At 36.9% G+C, this 23,609-nt stretch overlaps 1 protein-coding gene across 2 annotated transcripts in view; it reads left to right on the top strand.

Moving 5' to 3' along the window:
* The window catches only part of stau2 (staufen double-stranded RNA binding protein 2), a 149,926-nt gene that overhangs the window by 8,433 nt on the left and 117,884 nt on the right, over positions 1-23,609 (top strand). For both annotated transcript variants that reach the window (XM_067434823.1, XM_067434822.1), the window contains exon 5: positions 4,120-4,255. In XM_067434823.1, the coding sequence (XP_067290924.1) occupies positions 4,120-4,255 (136 nt within the window). The remainder of the gene's footprint in view (positions 1-4,119; positions 4,256-23,609) is intronic.

Genomic DNA, 23,609 nt, shown 5'->3' with positions numbered 1-23,609 from the left:
TTAAGGAGAGGATGACCGGGGCAATGTATTGCAACATTTTGGGGAACAACCTCTTTCCCTCAGAGCATTGAAGATGGGTCGAGGCTGGGTCTTCCAACATGACAATGACCCAAGGCACACAGCCAGGATAACCAAGGAATGTCTCTGTAAGAAGCATATCAAGGTTCTGGCGTGGCCTAGCCAGTCTCAAGACCTAAACCCAATAGAGAATCTTTGGAGGGAGCTCAAACTCTGTGTTTCTCAGCCACAGGCCAGAAACCTGACTGATCTAAAGAAGATCTGTGTGGAGGAGTAGGCCAAAATCCCTCCTGCAGTGTGTGCAAACTAGGGCTGGGACGGTATGGATTTTTTCTTACCGCGGTTGAAAAGCAAGAAATTCCCGCGGTTCAGCGACAAACTGCTTTTAAACCTGTGATATATTAAAAAAAAAAGATTAGTGTGTGTCACACTCACAACAAGACACACACTAATCTTTTTCTATAGTTTGCTCTGTAAATTAAATTGAGAGTATAACTAATGCATATATGCTATTTTAAATACTGTAGTATCATTCAAGATATATATAGACTACATTAAATAAATGCTCAAACATCCATTTCATAAGCATGCATGTTTATTTTCTGTCAGTGAAAGCCTGTAAAACATCTAAATGATTATAAGTAAATAGTGGTAATCTTAAGAATAAAATAAAGTTAAATATTTGTTTAAAAAAAATATTTGTTTTAACCTATTGTCCCGCACAGATGCGTCATTTCGCTCTGTGCTTTGAGATGAATGTTTGACACGAGCTGGATAGACACTGTCTCGAATATCTTCGTCTTCATGTTTTCTCCTGATGTTGCAAAACAAAACTTGTTGTAAAATGTCTACAGAGTGAATTTTATCTTCCACAGGGTCAAGACATTTAGGCTATGTTTGATTATGCACTGCTAGAGAAAACGAAAGTAAAATCGCTGCGTGTGAACTGTCCTATTCAAATAAACTTGACATGCCTCAAGTCTAATAACAAGCACAAATATAATTTCGTCCTACAGTGTTTTTCTACTTTACCACAGTAAACGATGTGAATGGGTATAGAATAGACTTAAGCAAACGAAAGAAAGAAACGTTTATAATTCCCTGCGAATATGAGTGTGACGCGAGTGAAGATTTGGGAAAAGAAACGAGAGGTCCCGTGAGATAAAATGGACTAACGTTAGGCCTATTGTTAAAATTCACGGAAATCGGAATATCGGATGACCAGATCGCAAAACAGAATTAAAAAGTTGGTAAATCTTAAATTGGGCTCAGCCTCACTCTCTGATTGTTTCATGGCTGCTATGTAACATCTGCAAATTTATTTCCAAAACTTTGTGCTTCACCCCTGTGGTAAAAATCACGTAAAACAGCGTTCACATACAAACACTGGGTCAATATTATAATTCGAAATAATAGTTTTAAGTAGAAAATAGTATGAAAGGAGATATTAAAATAAAAAGTGCACAACTCCTCCTAAGTGGAAGCAAGCTACTTTTTCCCCCCCTTACGTGCAACCTAGCCCGGATGAGTCCTTATTTGGGTTATTTGGGTATTTGCAGCTGTATCATACAAATAAATAGTTAAAAAAAATCATACATTGTGATTTCTGGATTTTTTAAATTTAGATTATGTCTCTCACAGTGGACATGCACCGAACACACACATTATATATGCGCAAGCTCAATTTTGAATCGACTTCTGACAGAAGAGTTGCACGATGGGTGTATCTTGTAGCACAGGGTGAAATCAGTATGTAACGTTACGTTAACGATTTGAGGGAAATATAATATAAATTTTATATAAAACCTTGTAATGGAGCTCTGTGGCACGGCAGGATTTTAAACAACTTCCTGAGTTGCGGACAAGCACCAAATGCCACCACCGGTGTGCATACACCCATTGAAAAAAATGTGTTCGAATTTTAAAGACGTGGTGCTGAGCTTCGCGCCCTGTGCGAAGCGCCCTTAAAGGGGTTGAACACCCGATGCGGAGCTAAGCGCCGCGCCATGTCTTTAAAATATTGTGCACCCCCGTATTGCCAAAATGGTATGATCTTCGTTTCATAACACCCGCAAAGATTCGACTGAGATCGGTGGTCGAATATCGATGCATCGAATCTTCGATTGTTTGGGGTCTCCCCTACTGTACATAATAAAAAGCATAGCAGCAGCATTGTAGGTAAAACATTCGAAAGAGTTCTATATATGGAAGGGGGGAATCTCCACAACCACCACCAATGTGCAGCATCCACCCGGATGATAGTATAGCGTCCACATAACTTTACTGGGGAGTTAAAACCCACACAGACCACAGGGTAAGCACCTCCTGTTGGCCTCACTATTACCTCTTCCAGCAGCAACCTATGGAACTTTTTTCACTGCATGGTACGGCTCACTTTTGGGGGGTTTTCCGCTTTAGACAGTACCTGGTACTTTTTTTAATACCACCTCGGTTGAGGCTTCAAGCGAGCCATACCAGTACTAAAATGTGACATGTAAACACTGCAGATCACCAGCTATGTTTATATGGATACTTGTTTTAATTTGAATGAAATCATTCCGATTGATGAATCCGAACATAGTGTTTACATGAACGATAAATAAAGTGATCGGGTTGATGTGCGTTTTTGTATGTCACAAGCTTCTAATCAGCCTCGCCTAAAATATAGATGAGAGTAGCCCACTGCAGTGAGAGGCGGAGAGAAAAAAGTGCAGGCAAGACACTTCTTAGAAGGCAAGTTCACCATTCTCTACTTATTGTGAATCAGACACCTGTGAGGTCAAAGGAAGATAGTGTGGGATTTAATTTAAGTTCTGTTGCTTTTATATGAAAATAAATATGATGAACAAGACACACAAGTTTTTGTTATTTATTACCAATCGAAAGACGTGTTTATCAGTCATTTTTATTTATATATATACATAACGTATATAATTAAAGTTAAAATGACTAATAATTACTATATATAATAATTATTGATGTGAAATATTTTTTTATATGACAACAATTAAATAACTTGTTGGAGAGATCGCATTGTCACAGAGTTTAGGAATTTAGGAATAGTTTATACACAGAAAAACATGATATCAGAGTTTTAAAACAGAACAATACATCCTGGTTGTTTAAAGCAGGGGTTTTCACACTTTATGATGGCATGGACCCCGAAATACGATAAATCTTTTATGAGGGACCCCCATCCTAAATTCCATCTATTTTTATGGAGAGAAAAAAAAAACATTTAAACAACTAGATAAATTACAATACAAAAATATTGTTTCCAAACTTAATAAATTGGCTATACTTAATGTTGGATGTATAAAACTGAAATACATTTTTCAAATAAAAATGATTTGTATAAGCAACTTTCACAATAAATGTATGTAAGCAGCTCACAAGCCCATTGAGCAAGATAAAGGGACAGACTAGAAAGATACAAACTAAACATACAATTGTATGCGGCAAGAATGGAGAGACACATTTAGAAATGGAGCCGACTATTTGGTAGACTTTATCCTATTTTGCTTTGTCTTTTTAATCTTTGCAATTTTCTGGGGACCTCTTAGAACCTTCTGGAGGACCCACGTTTGAAGATCCCTGGTTTAAACCAATGAGCATTAAGCTGTGTCATCAGCAAGTCGTTTCCTATCGAGGTTTTGATCAGCGCAGTCGGGGGCAGCTGCTTTCCATAGACTGCGCTGATCAAAAGCACGATGGAAAACGACTTGCTGAATCTGACAGAATCAGCGACACACACACACACACACACACACACACACACACACACACACACACACACACACACACACACACACACACACACACACACACACACACACACACACACACACACACACACACACACACACACACACACACACAGACACCATATATAGATATATATAGAGATATATATTATATATTGAGATGTATGCAATATATATATATTCAGATGCGCCTCGCCTCGCCCGAAACATAGATAAGAGTAGCCCACCACGAGGGGAGGAGTGAATTTTTTATTTTATTTTTTTACATTTTTATTATATTTTTCATATTATATTTTGTTCAATTTGAAAAAAATCCACTGATCCTTGGTTTTTGCAGGCAGCATCACTCCTACTGTGGAGTTGAATGGCTTGGCCATGAAGCGAGGGGAGCCAGCTATCTACAGACCCCTTGACCCCAAACCCATTCCCAACTACAGAGCCAATTACAACTTTAGAGGAATGTTCAACCAGAGGTATGTGTTAAAGCCTGAGGGCTTTTTTAGTATGTCATTGTCTCTGAAGTAGAACTGTTATTGTCAAGAATGGTAGATTCTTTAGTAGTTTCATTTTCCGGTAGATTATATTTGGTATTATTGGTCTTTACTGACATCTAGTGGGATAAAGCTTGTGTTAGGTCAAACATAAAATACACACAGTGCATTTAAGTGAACTCACACTGGCTGTCTAAATAGGGTCAACTAAGGTCAACATTAAGAGATTGACCTCTGTTTGAAACATTTGAAAGATTAGGATATTAGGTGTGATTTTGTTCTGAGCCTTCACTAGTGGGCAAGAGAACAACTTTTGAAATATACAGAGATTCTGCTCATTACCATAAGGTGGCACTATTGCTCTTTTTGTCTTGTGTAAGAGGACTTTGACTGTACTACCCCCATTTTACATTAGACATCAAGAGGAAACCCAGCACACTGACAGAAATATAAAAGTAAACACAACTGTGCTTAATTATCAAACAACGAAATGTATTAATATTGCCATATGTTTGGGTGGTGCTGTGCTGGAAAAACTGACTTTTCTTCATGTCTAGTTTAAACGTTTGGTTTCTAAATATCTTTTGAATTGTGATGCTTTCACCCTCTTGACAGACAATAATTCGCAGCACACACACATTGTGGTTGGCGTGAATTGCAAGTGAATTTATTTATTGTAGTCTGGGTTATATATTCTTGTATATTGCCTTTTGTTCATGGTTTTTGAGGATGAGGGCTTCTCACAAAACATACCCATGTTTGAATTGTGCTGCAAATGATCTAATTAGATACTTAAATAAATGTAATTTGAATCTATTTCAAGTCATTTTTTTCAAGTTTCACTATACTTTTGTATATGTGTAGAGCTTGAGTGAACATTTAGCTCCTCTAGTTTGGAAAATTTATGTTTTATGAAAAATGTATGTGTTTTTAAAATTCGAGTCACTATTTGTTCGACCAGTTTATTCCAGCTAAACTGGCAAGAATCAAAAGAAATATGGCAAAACTGGCGTATTTACCAGCTAAAAGGCACGAACAGCGAGAAGCAACGTTGACGCTAATAAGAAACCTGCACTTCATTACAAGGAGCGCATTACACCTTAATCCTGTTGTCATTTGAAGCTTTTATTTAGACATTTGCTTTCGATTGAAGCTCAATGGACACTGTGAGAACAAAGACAAGGTGAGAAACCTGAGTCTTGCTAATGCTGAGATCTCAACCTGATATCAAGATTGTGAAGTGATTTTATGGAAAGAAATGTATATATGTTTCTTCGCTGCACATCTAGAATTTCTGTGATGTAGTCTTTGAAATAGTAATAGAACAAGGAGCCAAAGTAAATCAGATCCCTCCGTGTGATTGCATCATTTTGATGCAGAGCCTGGCCGGAGACCACCATGAGAGCCTGTTTGATATTAATGGTGTTGCAAATGTATTCTACCTTTGAGTCTTCTGCTCTCTCCTCAATCAACACAGATACTCTCTGAGGTGTTACAAGCCTCACATAATTTAAACACTGATTCACTTATTCACAGCACTCTAATTGATAGTTTATTAGCATATTGATGGTGTGTCTCTACTGTTCATTATGGAGAAGAGTAATTGCATGGCTATAATGAATTGAGGGATAATGAGAATTGGCAGATATGTATGAACATCAGGAAGAATATTGAGCAAAATTGTATTTGATTTATGGGTCATATCGTGAGGAAACCTTTGAGATGTATAAAAACACACTCTGACTGAAACTTTATGTTAGACAGCTGAATATATTTAAGTGCGATGCGTTAATAAGGTGGAAGTGGAATGTTCTTATAGGAAAATCCACCAAACATTGTGCTGTTCTTAGTTTGGTGTAGCACCTACAGCGCTGCACAAGTGACTGAAGTTTATTTTTTAAAGATTTTTCTGAAAATAACTTTTGGCTTAATTTAAGTTAAACAAACTTACTAACATTATAAATGGACCAAAGAGGAAGTATTAAGTATTAAAGGCTTAGTTCACCCAAAATTGAAAATTCTCTCATTAATTACTTACCCTAATGTCGTTCGACACCTGTAAGACCTCCGTTCATCTTTTGAACACACACAAAAAAATATTTTTTAAATTTGATGGCTCAGACAGGCCTTCATTTACACCAATGTCATTTCCTCTCTCAAGACCCATAAAAAGCACTAAAGATGTCGTTACAAAGCCCATCTAACTACAGTGATTGTACAATAATATATAGCGACGAGAATAGTTTTTGTGCGCAAAAAAACTAAATAACAACTTCTAGTAATGGGCCGAATTCAAAACAAAGTTTCGAATGGTTATGAATCAGCGTATCTATTCATGATTCGGATCGCGTGCCAAACTGCTGAAATCATGTGACATTGGCGATCTGATTTGTTTACAGCGTTCGTCTCCCTCAGGCTATAAACGAAGCTCTAACACACCAGATAACACGGAAGAGAAGACAATGCTAAATATAGTTTTTGTTATTTTTGGACCAAAATGTATTTTCGATGCTTGTAAAATTCTAACTAACCCACTGATGTCACATGGACTACTTTGATAATGTTTTATTACCTTTCTGGACATGGACAGTAAACTGTACATACATTTTCAATGGAGGGACAGAAAGCTCTCGGACTAAATATAAAATATCTTAAACTGTGTTCTGAAGATGAACGGAGGTCTTACGGGTGTGGAACAACATTAGGGTGAGTCATTAATGACATCATTTTCATTTTTGGGTGAACTAACCCTTTAATTATATTATTAATTAGGCTTAACGGTGTAGAGTTGCTTCGTCCGACATGTATCCTTTAATCAGGCGACAAGTTTGGGGTCTGTAAGATTTTTTAAAATGTTTTTGATAGAAGTCACTTATGCTTACCAAGACTTAAACATACAGTAAAAACACTGATATTGTGAAATATAATTAGGATATAATTCAATTTGAATATATTTTCAAATGTAATTAATTCTTGTGAATTTTCAGCAGCCATTACTACAGTATCACATGATTCTTAAGAAATCATTATGATATGATGCCTTAAGAAACATTTCTTATTATCAATGTTGCTTTATATTAAATAGTTGCTTAATATTTTTATGGAAACCATGACACGTATTTTAGGGTTAGTTGCATCGAAAGTTAAAAATAAAAGCATTTATATGAAAGAAATATAGACTATTGCATTGGTTTTAACTTTGCATGTATTTACTGATATCTACTCATTACAATACTGGCTAACTGGCTATCCTCTCTCAGTCTATTGAGACTGCAGTGATGCAGATTAACAAAAGCATCTTTTCTGAGAAACAAATTATGCACCCAGTGGAGCTGTAAACACCTCATTATCCCAGCTTAGTTAGACTCAGCCCAAAACTCATCCTGGCTCAGTTTGTGTGGATCCGAGTAGGAATTAAACTGCAGTCAGGTAGCATCACACAGATACCTCATTTATACATTCTATATTCATCTGCCTTGTGGTGCGTCTGCATTCTTTCAGAGTCGAAATTTGGATGGGTTTTTTTCCGGCACGGCCTCACCTTCTCTCATTTGGGCATGACAGTAATGTTGTGTCTGCTTAACTGTTACAATAATGAAGATAATTACTGTCGAGCCTCTCCAGTGATATTTCCTGGTCTGATATTGAGCTGTTGCTGCAAAGACTGGAAGCTCAGTGGAGGAGAGTTTGTTAGCCGAGCCGGCTTAGTGGAGGTGGAAATGCGTCACTGTCTAGGCCAAATCAGCACCTTGTTTTGTTTTGATTGCAATAAAGATAACACGGCTCTGAGGTAGGGTTGGCTCAATACCAGATTTTGCTTTTATTCTTGTACCTCAGTCAGTATCCATCCTAAACACATTCCTCCTTGCAAAAAGATGGTAGGTAGGCAGGTAAATATGCATTTGTCGTGTCATTTAAGTCGAATGTTTACTTGTAGGCTAATTAAAATATACTGTATTTTTTTTCCATCAAATGATTCAAATTGCATTTCCAAATTGGAATATTCTACAAATATTCCAGAATACAAAAATATAAACTGAGCAAGGAAATACTGATCATTAACTTAATGGCTGAAATGGAAAAACTTGAGTATGAATAATGACACCGATACAGTGCCAGCTCAGCAGGGAGTTCCTCAAGGTTCCGTGTTGGGCCCAACTCTGTTTAGTTTATATATGCTCCCACTTGGGCAGATTAATCGGAAGTATGGCTATGGGTATCACTGCTATGCTGATGATACTCAAATTTACATCATCAAATTTACTAGCCCTGATGTCAGCTACACGTTAGCTCTTTTGAGTGAGTATCTAGAAGAAATCAGAATTTGGATGGTGCATAATTTCCTGAAACTGAATTGCTCCAAAATGCTGGCTTGTACTACTCTAATGTTGATCATATTTTGTTTGGTCGTCGATTCCAACATACTTCCCACTTCACAGGTATGGAATTTGTGTGCTCACACATACTTCTCCCGATACACAGGTGCTTTTCAATTACACTGGCTTCCCATTCACACTAGAATTGATTTAAAAATTCACATTTAACATAAAAAGCATTACATGGGATGGCACCAGTGTATCTTTGTGATCTCAATAATCCATATACTCCACACCTCCATACACCACGTTCTCTCTGTTCTGCTAACACTTTTTCTTTTCATCAGCCTTCATGTAAACTTAAAGTGCCCCTATTATAGAATTTTGAAAATGACCTGTGGGCGGAACTTGACTGCTTGCGTTCAGTTATGGTAATGTGCATCTGTTTCCAAAATACGTGCTCTACGCGGTAGACCAATCACAACGGACTGGGCCATCTGACCAATCAGAGCAGAGTAGGCTCAGGAGGGATTTAGAGAGACTGAGTCATCTATCTAGTCGTTTGAGAATCATTGAACATTGTGGTGATGTGCCATGTGTATTATGAGAAAATGAAACAGTTTTTTTTTTTAGCTTTGATGCATCTAAACCTGTTTCAACAACTAAAAAAACAACTAAATTAGGAAACTTTAATATAGCATAATAGGGGCACTTTAAGACCATAGGGGAAAGCACCTTACTTACAAAGCCCACAAGTTAAGGAATGCTCCTCTCTTCACTATCAGAAATGATCCAATCATCCAACTACAAGTATAGATGCATTAAGGTTGTTTAATGTTTTTCACTAACTGTTTTAGCACTTTTATCCATGTTGCTTATTGTTTCCTTTTTTCTGTTTTTGCCGTAACCCTTCAGGTGGGAAAAAAAATATTATTATTATTATTATTATTATTTTTATTATTATTATTATTATTATTATTATTATTTATCCTAATTTTATTTGCTGCCTTTTTTATTTGTCTAACAGAGGTCTATTAATAATAAGGTAATTATTAGTAATTAGTGATGAACCAAAATTTGAGCAAACTAAAATATAACATTGTTTTACATTTATTACTTAAATCACACTTAACTCCTAGACTACAGGATAAACCATATTATATGCAATATCCTGCAAATCGAGCAGGTGAGAGAGAAAGCCTGTTTCCACTTGGTAATTAAGGGATAATTCACCCAAAAATGAAAATTAGCCCATGATTAACTCACCTTCAAGTCATCCTAGGTGTATATGACATTCTACTTTCAGACTAATAAAATCGGAGTGATATTAAATAAGTCCTGGCTAATCCAAGCTTTATAATGGCAGTGATTGTTGCTCTGTTTTTGAAGTCCATAAAGAATGCATCTGTCCATCAAATAACATGATCCATACAGCTCCGGGGGTTTAATAAAGGCCTTCTGACAGGAATTGATGTTTATGTAAGAAAAAAATATCTATATTTAAAACTTTATGAAGTAAAGTTTCTGCCAATCGCCTTCCATATTCTATTTATGGAAAAAGTGTTGAAAGTGCCTCAGCAGTTCAAAATGCTTACACAACCAATTACGCTCGTCAGACGTAGTGTAAGCATTTTGAATTGTGGGAAGGCACTTTAAACACTTTTTCCACAGAAGGTGATCAGCTGGAACTTTACTTTATAATTTTTTAAATATGGATATTTTCTTACACTTAACTTTTTTCCTACTGTGTACCACACAACCCTACACTAAAGAGCAAAGGTTGATTATTAAATATCATCTAAAAAAGTTTCTTGTTCTTGAGGATGACTTTCAGAATGAGATCTGTCCTTCACAACTGAAAGTTGTTTCGTTTTTAGTAGGTTGCTTTTAGCTTTTTTTTTTTACCAACTGTTTTAGATCCTCTAAATGCTGGGAAATCATTTGAGGATTTAAGTTTGTGGCATTGCTGCTGGCAAGATACGATAGAAAAAAGAACGGTACTTTTCACTCAACAGCTACTCCTTCACCCATAAGCAAAACATACTGGATATAAAGAAATACATTGTTTAGTCAGTACATTATCCTGATTTCAGTGTATCTCATCAAAAGGAATTTTGGTCAAGGGGAAATCTTTGTTTAGTGGAAGTAATTTATCTTTCCTGTTACATCTGAGTCATATTTTAGGAATCATGTCTGTCACTGTTAAGCATTTCAAAGATAAAGCCGGTGACCATGACTGGTGTTAAGATAGTCATGCAGCATGAATGCCCAAAACAAAGGAAGACGAGTCAGGGCTGTTATAGTAAACTCAAACAGAAACTAAAACATTAAAAAAAAAAACACACACAAAACATTCTACTTGAAATAAAATAAACATAAAAAAATACTGGAATAATGTCAAATATAGCTGCCAGCAACCATTATCGGGGCCAAGTACAAAGAAGAAGTAGCCTAGAAATCTAGACGCACCCTAGCGGCAGCAAATTTAATCTGCCCGCAAGTGTCATCTAGGAACTCTCAATACCCTTCTGAGCTGTATTCCTCGCAATCTGGGCGGGCCAATCACATCGTGTATAGAGTTGGTGGGCGGGGCCATAAAGATGACGGCCGAGTTGCGTTTGCGTGCTTCTAGTAAACACAGAAACTGGCGAACGGCGGTCTTTCGAATCAGCTTTGACTGCGATTCTGGAAGACTTGGAGTTGAGCTTTTCTCTGAGAAAAGAACAAAGAACGGCACTGAATTCATTAAAAAGGGAAGATGTGTTCAGAGTTTAGCCGACCGGATACAGCGAATGTTTAATCTGTCAAAAAGCTCTGTTTCACCTTCGTTACTCTGGTTGGTGGTAGAGCTATCCTATCACGTGCAGAGGGAGTTTGAAAGACAACCGTTTATCCCGCCCCTCGGATTGAGCCCTGTCTATGGTGAGTTTCCAGACCAAACTTCTTGATGTGGGTCTGGCTTGTCAGGCTAAAGAAGAAGATTAAACATGCCAGCATAGCTGGAAGTGTCAGACCAACTGCAACAATGAGCCATTAAAGACCTATTAAGGTGACAGGTACAATTCTAAATACAGTTAATAATAATGATTTAATGGTTTATTACTTTCGACCAATAGGTGGCACAGTTACGCAATTGATGTGGTTTGATCAGAATAAGAGAACAATGACACATGCAAAGTTTGGTTTCAATATGTCAAAGCAGGGTGTCAATATGTTGTCAATATGTAATTGCAGACATATAGCCTCAAAAGGCCTTATCATTGTAAGTATGGACCACATGGTGGCTATGTCTCATTTGGGGGAAAAAATTCTGTGGTTTTAAAACTTCCTGAGGCTCCTTCAGGGCATCGTGGTGATGACCCATTGAGTTTTTTAACAATTCGTTCATGTGTTCATAAAATACAGCATTTTTAGGACATAATTCAAAATGGCAGACAGCCAAAATGGGCGATATGGTAAAATTGGAAATCAGTCGACTCGGCATGACGTCCCGAATTTATCGAGATATAAAATATAATAGTATATAATAATATAATCAAATAGCAATTTTTTTGTATCTCCGGACCAGTTGGTGGTTCTGTGCTGAAATGCTACATTTTGCAGGTCATTCTTGTGTTGACATGTACCAAGTTTGGTTTGAATAAAATAAAGCGTTGCAGACAGGGCTGGACTGGTAATCTGGCATACCGGGCATTTGCCTGGTGGGCCGACGCACTTTGGGGCCGGTAGTGTTTTTAATTTTTTTTTTAAATATTTTTTTTATACCACTGACAACATGCAGCGACAGCGGCCCATTGATTTGTCTTCTGAATTGACAAGCCGACGCGAGAGAGGCCTCCCCTCCATATTAGGCACTTTTTTTCTATTTATTTTTTTATTTATTAGTATTTGAGCGCATGGAACTGCAAAAGGCGAATATCCGCACAACGCAGCCGCTGACGAACGTACTCTGCGTTTAAATGCTGCTCAATATGGCACTTTGGCTCCGAATTTTGTTTTATACAATCATTATGATATTAATATGATATGGAAACATTACAGGTTCTGTGGTGAATCAGCTGAAAACAGCCGCGAGCGTGTGTTCATGACGAGGTAAAGTGGACTGTGAAACTGTTCACTGTTAACAGTGAAACTGCAATACACACAAACGTTTCACTTTAGCACAACCACAACTTACTCTGACTGCAGCTACTAACAGCGAAGAAATATGGTGTTTTGGAAGAAACATTTTATTAAAAATGTTGCTATATATTACTTAAAGCTACACTGTGTAACTTTTTTAGTTTATTCTTAGCTAAAATCACTTAGTTCTTTCAAAAATATATGTGCTCATTAATGTATATTTACTTCTTTCAAGTAATAATGCATTCTCGTAATTTTATAATATACCATTGAAAATGCATAAGTGTTAGGGGTTCGGATGGCGGTTGCCATGTTGCTCCTCCATCTTGAAAGTACATTTGCCAAAGAGGGACATACCATAATATTTCAGAATATAAATCACTTTTATAGAGGCTGTTTTCGTATTTTCTACAGGTGTTTACATTTTTTTTACTTACAAATATAATACTTTATTATATATGTTGTATATAGTTTTAGAAAACATATAGCCATATAATGAGGAGCAAGGTTTGTACAGTCTATGTTTTTTACCCTGTGACTACCATGATCTTACATTTAAATGAAACTGGCCAGTTAAACTATAGTCTATAAAACAACTTTAAAGTCTGGATCCCATTAATTAAGGACAGCTTTTTTTCCTCTTTAAAAGTTTTATTTACTTTTATTAATAGATTTAATGAAATGTAATAGCCTCATGAAAGATAGATATCAGTGTCTTACTTAAATGATGTGTTAACTCTTGAAAAATATGATTGTTCAACTCAAAATGTGATCATTTACTCACCCTAATGTCATTCCAAACCTAAATGAATTTATTTCTGTGTAGCATAAAATAAAATAATTTGAGTCTGTTTTTTGTTCATACAATATTCAAATGGTAGCCTAACCAAAATGGCTTGGTTGCCAGCATTCTTCAAAATATCTTATTTTGTGTTTCACAAAAGTCATACAGGTTTGGAATGACATGAGAGTGAGCAAATGATGACAGCATTTAAAATAAGTAAATTTACTTTACTGCATCTTAGCTCAAAATCATCAGTGCTTTACTGCCAAGGGCATTTCTGTGTGACAAAAAAGCAATATTAAGTTTATCTGCATCAGCAGCTAATTCGATACTATCTATCATTATTTGTCCTTGTCCTAGTTTTGTTTATATACTCCAATTTAAGGCCCCAACCCCAGCAAAAACATTCACAGGGAACTCATGGGCCGGATGTGCTGGGTATGCCAGAGCCAAATTTTAGCTCCAGTCCAGCCCTGGCTGCGGATATATAGCCTTAGTATACTTTCGCAAACGCTATGTAGAATTTGTTCACGCGATTAGCGAAAATATTTGATGAATCAACTTAACCCTTTAGGTGCCAGAGTTTTTTTTCCTAAAACGTCCTATGTCCTAAAAATTGTCCTAAAAATGGCACAATACTTAATTTTCAGGTAAATAATAAACAAACTATGTAAATCATTACAAATAAATGGTAGAAACACACCGAATGCATGTAGGGGTTTGCCTTTTGCTGTAGAGATTTTCCATTTACTACATACAGTAGGCACTCTGATTCCATGTATGGAGCACATTTATATTATATATTATACACTCACTTAAAGGATTATTAGGACCACCTGTTCAATTTCTCATTAATGCAATTATCTAATCAACCAATCACATGGCTGTTGCTTCAATGCATTTAGGGGTGTGGCTCTGGTCAAGACAATCTCCTGAACTCCAAACTGAATGTCAGAATGGGAAAGAAAGGTGATTTAAGCAATTTTGAGCATGGCATGGTTGTTGGTGCCAGATGGGCCGGTCTGAGTATTTCATTCAGTTGCTGTTATAGCTTTAGATACAAAAAATAAAGAAAAAAGATGTGAAAATGATTTGTTGAAAAGCAGAGAACAGCCATTCCTTTTAACCGAAACAACCAGAGGGAGAGAGAAGAGTGCACGTGAGAGAGAGAAAGTGTGTGTGTGTGTGAACGCAGTATGTGGCAGCCACTGAGCTAATAATAGTCATAAAGATTGAGCGTATGTGACGTGCTTGTGCATGATTTGGCAATAGGGGACAGCCATATGCTGGTAAAAATCGGGCCGACTCCCCGAACTTTTTAAACATGTTTAAAAATGATCGTATGGTCGGGAGGTGCTCTTAACGTGCTCGGCTCGTCTCGTATTTCCTCTCACACGTTGCGAGCCGCGACCATACGAGCATCCACGATGTCCACGCGATTTCACCCGAGAAAAAAAAATCGTCTGCGAGTTCGTACGACAGCAAAAATCGCACCGTGTACGCCCGCCTTTAGGTATCGTTTTAAACACTCTTTACTCGTGTGTTTTCAGGATTTTTGATGATCAACTTTATTATCTAACATTCTTCGTTATAACTTTATTTTACAATGTCATTTTTAAATATATTGCATGTACTTACCAGAGTAATAATAGTAAATGATACATAATTACATGCAACAAACGCTCAACCGAACCCTAATCCTATCCTAAACTTATAGTTCGTTTATGTTGTTAAATAATATTGCAGAGTACTTAAATATACAACTACACTTTAACAATGACACCTTAAAATAAAGTAACCCAAGGTAAATTGACAAAATATTTACAAAAAATCATTGTGTTGGCATATGAGATTTTTATAGATTGGCATCAAGTGTTTATATGTATGTAAGTGTTTAAATAACATTTATTTTTCTGAAATTCTGAATATTAGTTCCAAATGGATCAATTTATGAAAGAAGAATTATTTTAATTAGAGTACAAATCAATAACTTTAAAAAAGTTCAAACATTTATATAAACTACTTTTTTGAGTAGTTTTTTTCTTTTTAAAGTTTGGTGTCAGTAAGAATTTATTTATTTATTTAAATTATTAAGTGGGTTACATGCATATAACATGTTATAAAGTGCGTATCATGCACGTGAAAACTACATAACATGCACATAAAACTCATTTTGCAATTTGCGATATATATATATATACTCAGTTCATGAGAACATGTTGAAATGTGTACGTGTGTACACACACACACATATACATGTGATAATAGTCCCTGAGAAGAAACAACAACCCAGACATAACTCAGCCATTAGGACACAGAGCTGAAAACTAGGCCAACTATAAACTTCCTATTAAATTCTGTATGATGTCACACTAATAATCAAGTAATTTCACACATAAGTATTCATTAACCAGTGCCCAGGACTGTAATCTTATGAAGGCCCACCAAACAGCTCTAGGAGAATCCATTAAGAATTCCAGACGTACATCCAAGAGGCAGCCAGAATCCACAGTTCATAAACGATTTAATATAAGTGCTGTTATTATGGTTCTGTATTTCCTCTCATAAGAAGCAGCCAGAATAATCACTTATTTACCCCATATCTGTATCAAATGCAGAAATGACTCCAGCCTTGCTTCTGTTTGAGGGCTTCAGGCCGAGCAAATTGCCAGTAACTCATAAAGCCAATGTTTATGTGCAGCTCTTGGGTTATTGTGGAATGGTGCATGATTCTGGAACTTAAAAAACATTGACTTTTATTTTAATTTATTGTGTTTTTAATGACCTTGTGGATCACTATTTTATTCCATAATAATGCATACTTTTTATGAAGAACATCTGAATTTTGCCACTGAAATACGTGTTATGTAGTTGAGATGATCATCAGTTGTTTGTTTTGTTTTTTTGCATTGCATTGGATTGCCTTGCATTATGGTGTTTCTGGTGCTTGTTAGGTTATCAATAAATTAAATGTCTATTTTTGACAAGTGTTTTTCAAAATTATTTCTATACTATTATAGTGTGTTTTTTGAACTAGCTTTTATTTTTTATATTTTTAGTTTTATTATGTTAAATATTTAGTTTTTGTCATTTTTTTATTAGCTTTTTTGTTTTATATTACTATTGATATTATTGATATTATTTTTTAAATGTTTTTTATTTATTCCCAGTAATTGTAAAGTCTAAACTTAATGTACACACACACACACACACACACACACACACACACACACACACACACACACACACACACACACACACACACACACACACACACACACACACACACACACACACACACACTGCGACAGCACGCAGATGTAGTTACATTGTAGCGAAGCGCTGTCCAGTATCGATTTAAGTATTTAAGTAATTAAATATGCTGCAGTCATAGTAACTATTATTTTAGACAGCATGCTGAGATTTGGATAAGGAAAGAAGTTGAATTATGATAGATATAAAATATATAAATTACTTAATTTTGTATCAATGTATTTACTTACTATTACAGCACATTTATTGTTTTCGTTAGTATTTTATTTGTTTATTTTAAAATTATTTAAAAAAAAGTAACCTGGTTGCCTTAATTTTGAGTTCATTGAAATAAAAAATTTTAGTTACTGCAACAAACATTTTTCAGAAACGACAACCTTTATTCAAATATTATTAAAAGATTTTGTAAGCATATTGAGTAATTGTGTGTTTTATTTGTGATGACGCAGCCAAATTGTGCTATTTTCATGATGTATCACATTACTTATGTGGTTCAGATACAATCATATTTAGAGTTTCTATTTATTAAACCAATTTCCTTCATTGTATCAACTCAATTTTTTATTTCAATAAACTCAAAATTTTAAGGCAACCAGGTTACTTACTTTTTTCGTACTTTTTTTTAAAGTACTAAATACTGAGTAATGGGTTGAATATTTAGGACCATGCAATATTTCAGTTTATCTTTTTTAATAAATCTGCAAAAATGTCAACAATTCTGTGTTTGTCTGTCAATATGGGGTGCTGTGTGTACATTAATATATATATATATATATATATATATATATATATATATATATATATATATATATATATATATATATATACATACATATATATATATATATATATATATATATATATATATATATATATATATATATATATTACTTAAATGAGTCTAACAAAGGGCTGCGATGTAAAAGAGTGAAACATTTAAAGGGGTCTGAATACTTTCCATACCCACTGTATATATATGTATATATTGTGCATCCCTATGGCTTTTGATACTTTTTCTCTTAGCATGCTTGCAGTCAACTACATCCCAGCTGCAGAGCTGCTCCACGTAATGGATCTCCCAGGTCAAATGAGGTCTTTTTGTGTGAGCTGGAGCAATGTCAGGCTAGCTCATTGTTCTGGAGGTCTCATGCTCAGCCCAGCTGTTGTGGTCCAGCCTCATACTTGTGGTTTGTTAGCATGAATCACTCCAAAACTCACATTTGTATTAAAAGGCTGGACCATCAACTCCTTCATCGATTCAGTGGTTCCCTTTCCATTCTTATCTAATTCTGTTCCGTTCTGAGGGGTGTCAGAGCGCATGACTTCCTGTAAATGATGAGGTGAGGGTGTTTGTTGGAAATGTGTGTTTTGGAGTACTCAGCGGCGGCCCTCCCTGTTGTTGCACAAGCCATGTGCCTCCCTTCACACAAAGGAGGAGTTGCTATGAAAATGCTTTTTTTATGGTGGCATTGTTTTGTTTGGGCGAGTCATTAATGCTTTTGTGGTTTGCAGTCAGAGGACAGCTGCTTGTCCTTAAGTCATACAGTTTGTTTCTCTTCTGTGTTTGGCTCCAGGTGCTCGCTGCTTACAGATCCACACAGGTGTGCCTCACAAGGGGTCTGTTTTGGATACTGTCCTTCTTATGGTTTGATCTTTCATGGCAACCATCCAACATGCACAGTAAAGCAAATATGGTAACTAAGGACCCCGATAATCGCCGCTTGTGGCTATATTTTAGTTTATGTTTTTATTTATTCTTTGTAACTCCTCTGAATGATTCACTGAGTGAGTCTGATTCAAGTCACCAGCTGTTTCATGAATCTTGCAAATCAGGATTTTAGGAATCATTTGGACTGACTGTTCATAAAAGTCTTTTGTTCTAAGGCCCTGTCCCAAGTGGAACCCTAAAGCCTAAAGTATTCTTCAGCAGCCCGCATTCCGCAGCCGTCTGCACACTGTCAGTGTGACAATTTTCGTAATCGGGTGGGTCCGCAGACTTCCGTGCACATTGTCATGTGCAGCCCAATTTTTGTGTCCGCGTGGAGGGTGCATGTACAACAGCACATATGCAAGTGACTTGAATGCTTGAAAACAAAATCCACAAGACCTAACGCATCTGTCCGCACTCACGCCCAGTGGAGTGTACTTTGAAAGGCTTGTGCGCTTAACTTTGTTCAAGACAATATGAAGTATACCTGGGATTTTAGCCCTCGCAGTCGTCCTCCGACTCTACGCTTTTGTGACGTAATGCCTCTTTGAAAAAGTCTATTGCAGAGCTTGGAAAAAGTATACATTAAGGGGAGTGCTTGCGAGTACCCTTTTGAAACCTAAAAAGCGGGACACCCTATGCCACAGTCTTATGGACATAACTCATTGTCCTCAAGACTGCATGTGCACATGAAGTGTGCCATATTTTTCATGGGCTAACATTAGGATATTGTAAATATTTGTGGATAATTCATAAAAGGGTCATTTCACCCCAAATTTCTGTCAATAATTACTTACCCTCACGTCATTCCAAACCCATGAGACCTTCGTTTATCTTAGGAACACAAATTAAGATATTTCGGATGAAATCCGAGAGCTTTCTGACCCCCCATAGACTGCACAAACATTATTCTCGACGCTTTATAGCATTAAGGTTGAACCACTGTAGTCACATGGACTATTTTAACAATGTCGTTACTACCTTTCTGGGCCTTGAGATGGGAATAACATTGTTGTCTATGTTTATTTTTGTTGATATTATGTTAATTATACTATGTATTAGTTAAAAAATAACATGTATAAAAAATTACTTTTTGAACAATAGAAGTCCTTACTAGCACCCACATCACCTGCATCATGAGCGACTTGCAACAGGCATGCGCCATGTGGCTTTTTAATGTTATGTAATTTTAATAAGTCTGATGTGGTAGAAAAAAGCTCAGGTCATGGCATTGCAATCGCAGATAAACCTCTTCCAATAAATTCCATGTGAAGGTCATGAATGTTGTGATCACAGCAGTTGCTTTACCGTCTTAATTAAAACAATCAGCTACTAGCATTTAAACTAATGCCGTTAATGAGGACAGAAGCAGCTGTGCCGGGCATCAGTCCAGCTTCAATCCGTAATGCCAAAGTTGCTTCATTAGCAGTAAATGGACTGACACTAAGTGTTTCTGGTCCAATCTGAAGTGTTCAATGTACAAGTTATATTGGCCGCTGCCTCTTTCTGCAAATGAAAATGACACAAATTCTAATTAAATCTCAAGATGTGCAAATACAATCTTAATAAGCTAGTGTGTGATTTTAATTCAGCCATAAGGAATCAGGGAGGGTCGGAATTTGACTTCGCTGCTGCATTTTTGAAGCGATAAAAAAGGGGAAACCCACTGATTAAACCACAGAAAGCTTTGCAATCTCATGCTTGCAAGAGGAACCATAACACACACTGCAGAGGAATTTGGGTTTAGCTGACCTTTAATTAACATTATAAACACTGAAGTTCTGTACTATGTCGTCCGAAAGGCAGATCAGGGGCTTTTTAAAGTGATATGTGGCTTATTTTTCTGTTCTGACTGTACTCTGTATTGTTAAAGAGCATATTGCAGGTTAGAGACTCCAGTGAGTCAGTGTTTAGAAAAATAATGTAGGATGTAGGCTTTTTGATTCGTTTTTATGAGACAATTTTACTTCCGCATCTAAAAATGCCGAAACCGGAAGTGACATAACGAGAGGCATTGCGGTGAATTTCATCGATAGGAAAACAATGGATTGCAATGACTGTTCGGACGCTGAGGAAATTATACATGTTTATTAATACTCGTATGGCAGACCACAGCCAAACAATTATGACACACAATAAGGGACAGGCTACGATTAGACAGAACAACGATTAGAGGAGAATAATTGTGTTGTTGTGTGAGGAGAAACAGTGGAAAACGGAGCAGGTGAGAGTTCGCTCATGAGGTAACGTTATATACGTAAACATATGAACACTTTGCTCAGATTACAATACTTTACAGATAATTATAATGTATCAAGCAATCACAAAGCTGGTATTGGTCATCTAGGAGTATTGATAGCAATAACAAAAACTAAAAATATGTTTTTACCCTTGGCTTAAGTCACACTCGATCCGTCCAATGTTAAAGACGGGCGCGCACTGTGCGATTTTTGCTGTCATACAAGATTGCTGACGATTTTTCTCTCTCGCGTGGACATCGTACTCTTATGTTGGCGCGCAGCATGTGAGCGGAAATACGAGACGAGTCGAGTTACAAGCACCTTCCGGTTAATTTTTAAACATAAAAATCACAAACAATTCGGGAGTCGGCCCGATTTTCACCAGCCCCAATTGCCAAATAATGCACAACCATGTCACATAGGCTAGATCTTTTAGTATTATTATGCTATTGAGAATGAGGAGATGTCGTCACGACACTGCGCCCCGCCCCCTTCCGCCATTTTGGGAGGATGGTCCGCCAGGTATTGGATTCGGGCAGAGACTGGAGAAGAGATATTCTGATGATTACCATGTACATAATTTTCCAAACTCAGTGGAACATGAAGTTTTAATCCACCCCAGCCGAATCTGAGAAAGCAGCTGCTGGTAAACATACGTCATTATTTCACCACAGGGTGTCAGTCATCGTCTTACTAGTGCCGCGATGCTGGAGTGTGTTGACATCTGATGAACACTATCCTTTATTTATTTGTATTAAACATTTTGAAAACTATTCTGTCATTTTTCATTGTCAATAATTGTATTGTATGTAATTTACATGTTAATGCCAAAATGATTCCTATTCAAAGTAACTTAGGCCAATTCGCCTTATTCACCTGGCGGCCATTTTGAAAACTCTAACGCCGTTGTGGGGTTCACAAACCCGGAAGCTGGACTCCGATACAGTACTAATCAGTAGCAGCATTCTGTTTCACTGCACTTCGTCACTCAGGAAAAAATCCTACAGAGGACAAACCTGTCACCGTTTTCCGGAGGATAAGGGATTACATGGAGAGTGGATTAAAAAAATATCAGAAGGGATCCTGGTCGTAATTTCTGCATTTTACTACAGACGAAGTTCGAAAGACTCAAGCAATAGCAAGACTGGGACATGTCAAGTCAGCTTTATTTAGCGCTTTTACAATACCGATTGTTCCAAAGCAGCATCACGGTGTAAACAGGACAACAAAATTTGATTTGGCTGCAGTCATTCATGAGAAAACGGTGATGTTATCAGCTTATTTTAATCTATCATATAGTGTCAACGTGGACAGATCAGTATTATAGTTGATACAGTTAATTTACATGTGGGAGATATGTGTATGTATAAGCTGGATCTTCATATATGTAAAATAAAATGTCCATTTATATAAAGAATAAAGTACAATTTTATTACACATGGATGATGTCTTTCATAACTTGACGACTGGTCAGAACATCAGAAAGAAATAAGTCATTCAAAAACATTGATAGGCATACTGGTCTAGGTTTGTAAGTGGTAACTGTACATTTATTGGTATGGAGGAATACAAATGGCCTGCTTGTGTATTGTAAGTATGGAAAAACGTACCAGAAAAGGGCAGAACATTAGAAATTACATTAGGAGGAAAATTAAAAAACATTAACAAATGAAAACTATATACATAAACATATTATCAGTGATGCATTACATGATTTTGTTACACACAGCAGGCAGAAAGTGAGTGACACAGAATGCTGCTACTGATTAGTACTGTATCGGAGTCCAGCTTCCGGGTTTGTGTACCCCACAACAGCGTTAGAGTTTTCAAAATGGCCGCCAGGTGAATAAGGCGAATAGCTAGTTGACTGTCATTTTCCTCTAACGTTACATACTGAGCATATAGTCTACCTAAGACTGGACCAAAAGCACCAGCGCACACAAGCGTTCCTTTTTATTAGTTAAATTTATTTAGAAATGTAAACTCATCAGGTATAAAATATGGTCAGTATGAGAAAAACACTGTTAATGAGAGGACGAGCACTAGACTGTTGCAGGATAGTGGGGAGATATATTTATTTATTATTCAGAATGCACAAAAATATATAGAAACATTTCAGGAACGTGCAAGGTAGTAAGTTAAAGCGTCGAAGGTTAGGTCTCTGTTCCATTCTGCTTCCGGCAGCTCATATGGATTGAAGTTTTGATTTCATCCAGCTCCTTTAAATACCTCTGCCTGGCGCTGGTAGCAATTTCTTCCTGTAGTGAACCTCCATTTCTTTTTATTTTCCATTTTTAAATTTCTCTGTTTAAACGACGTGATACTTCCTCGAGCCGTCTTTCCTGCTCCGATCTCTGTATCGCTCTTAGTGTTGCCCCTGGCAACCGATAGCATCGGATCCCAAAATGGTGGACGGGCCCAAACACCGCCCAATTTTTCACGTGACAGCAAGCTACCATGACATATGTCCTCATTCTCAATAGCGCAGTGGCTACAATCATACAGCGTGCATACACACCAGATACACACACAAACACACTGCGCACAATCTCTCTCTCCCTCTCTGGTTGTTTCTGTTGAAAGGAAGGACTGCTGTTCTCTGCTTTTCAGCAAATCTTTAGCTATAGCAGCAACATTGAAAGCTCCAGTCTCTTTTTAACGGGAAAGCTCGTGTGACTGCACAGTGCACGCCGGCCTTAGCTACGGTGCAGTTCACCTTTTCTTCGAGCTGCATCTTTGACAGATCCATGACCGTCAAATTTCCCGCTGCGGCAGAACACAGACAGTATAATAGTATAACGTTAGTGTTATTGTGTGTTTCATGTTATCCTTTATTCACTCATTCTGTGTTATGGGTTTATTTTGTGCCGATTCACCGGTAGTGTGAGGATGA

This window comes from Pseudorasbora parva, chromosome 24 (genome assembly GCF_024679245.1).
Source record: "Pseudorasbora parva isolate DD20220531a chromosome 24, ASM2467924v1, whole genome shotgun sequence".
Classification (NCBI taxonomy): domain Eukaryota; kingdom Metazoa; phylum Chordata; class Actinopteri; order Cypriniformes; family Gobionidae; genus Pseudorasbora; species Pseudorasbora parva.
The sequence above is the reverse complement of the archived record's forward strand: the minus strand, read 5'-3'. Positions and strand labels throughout refer to the sequence as shown.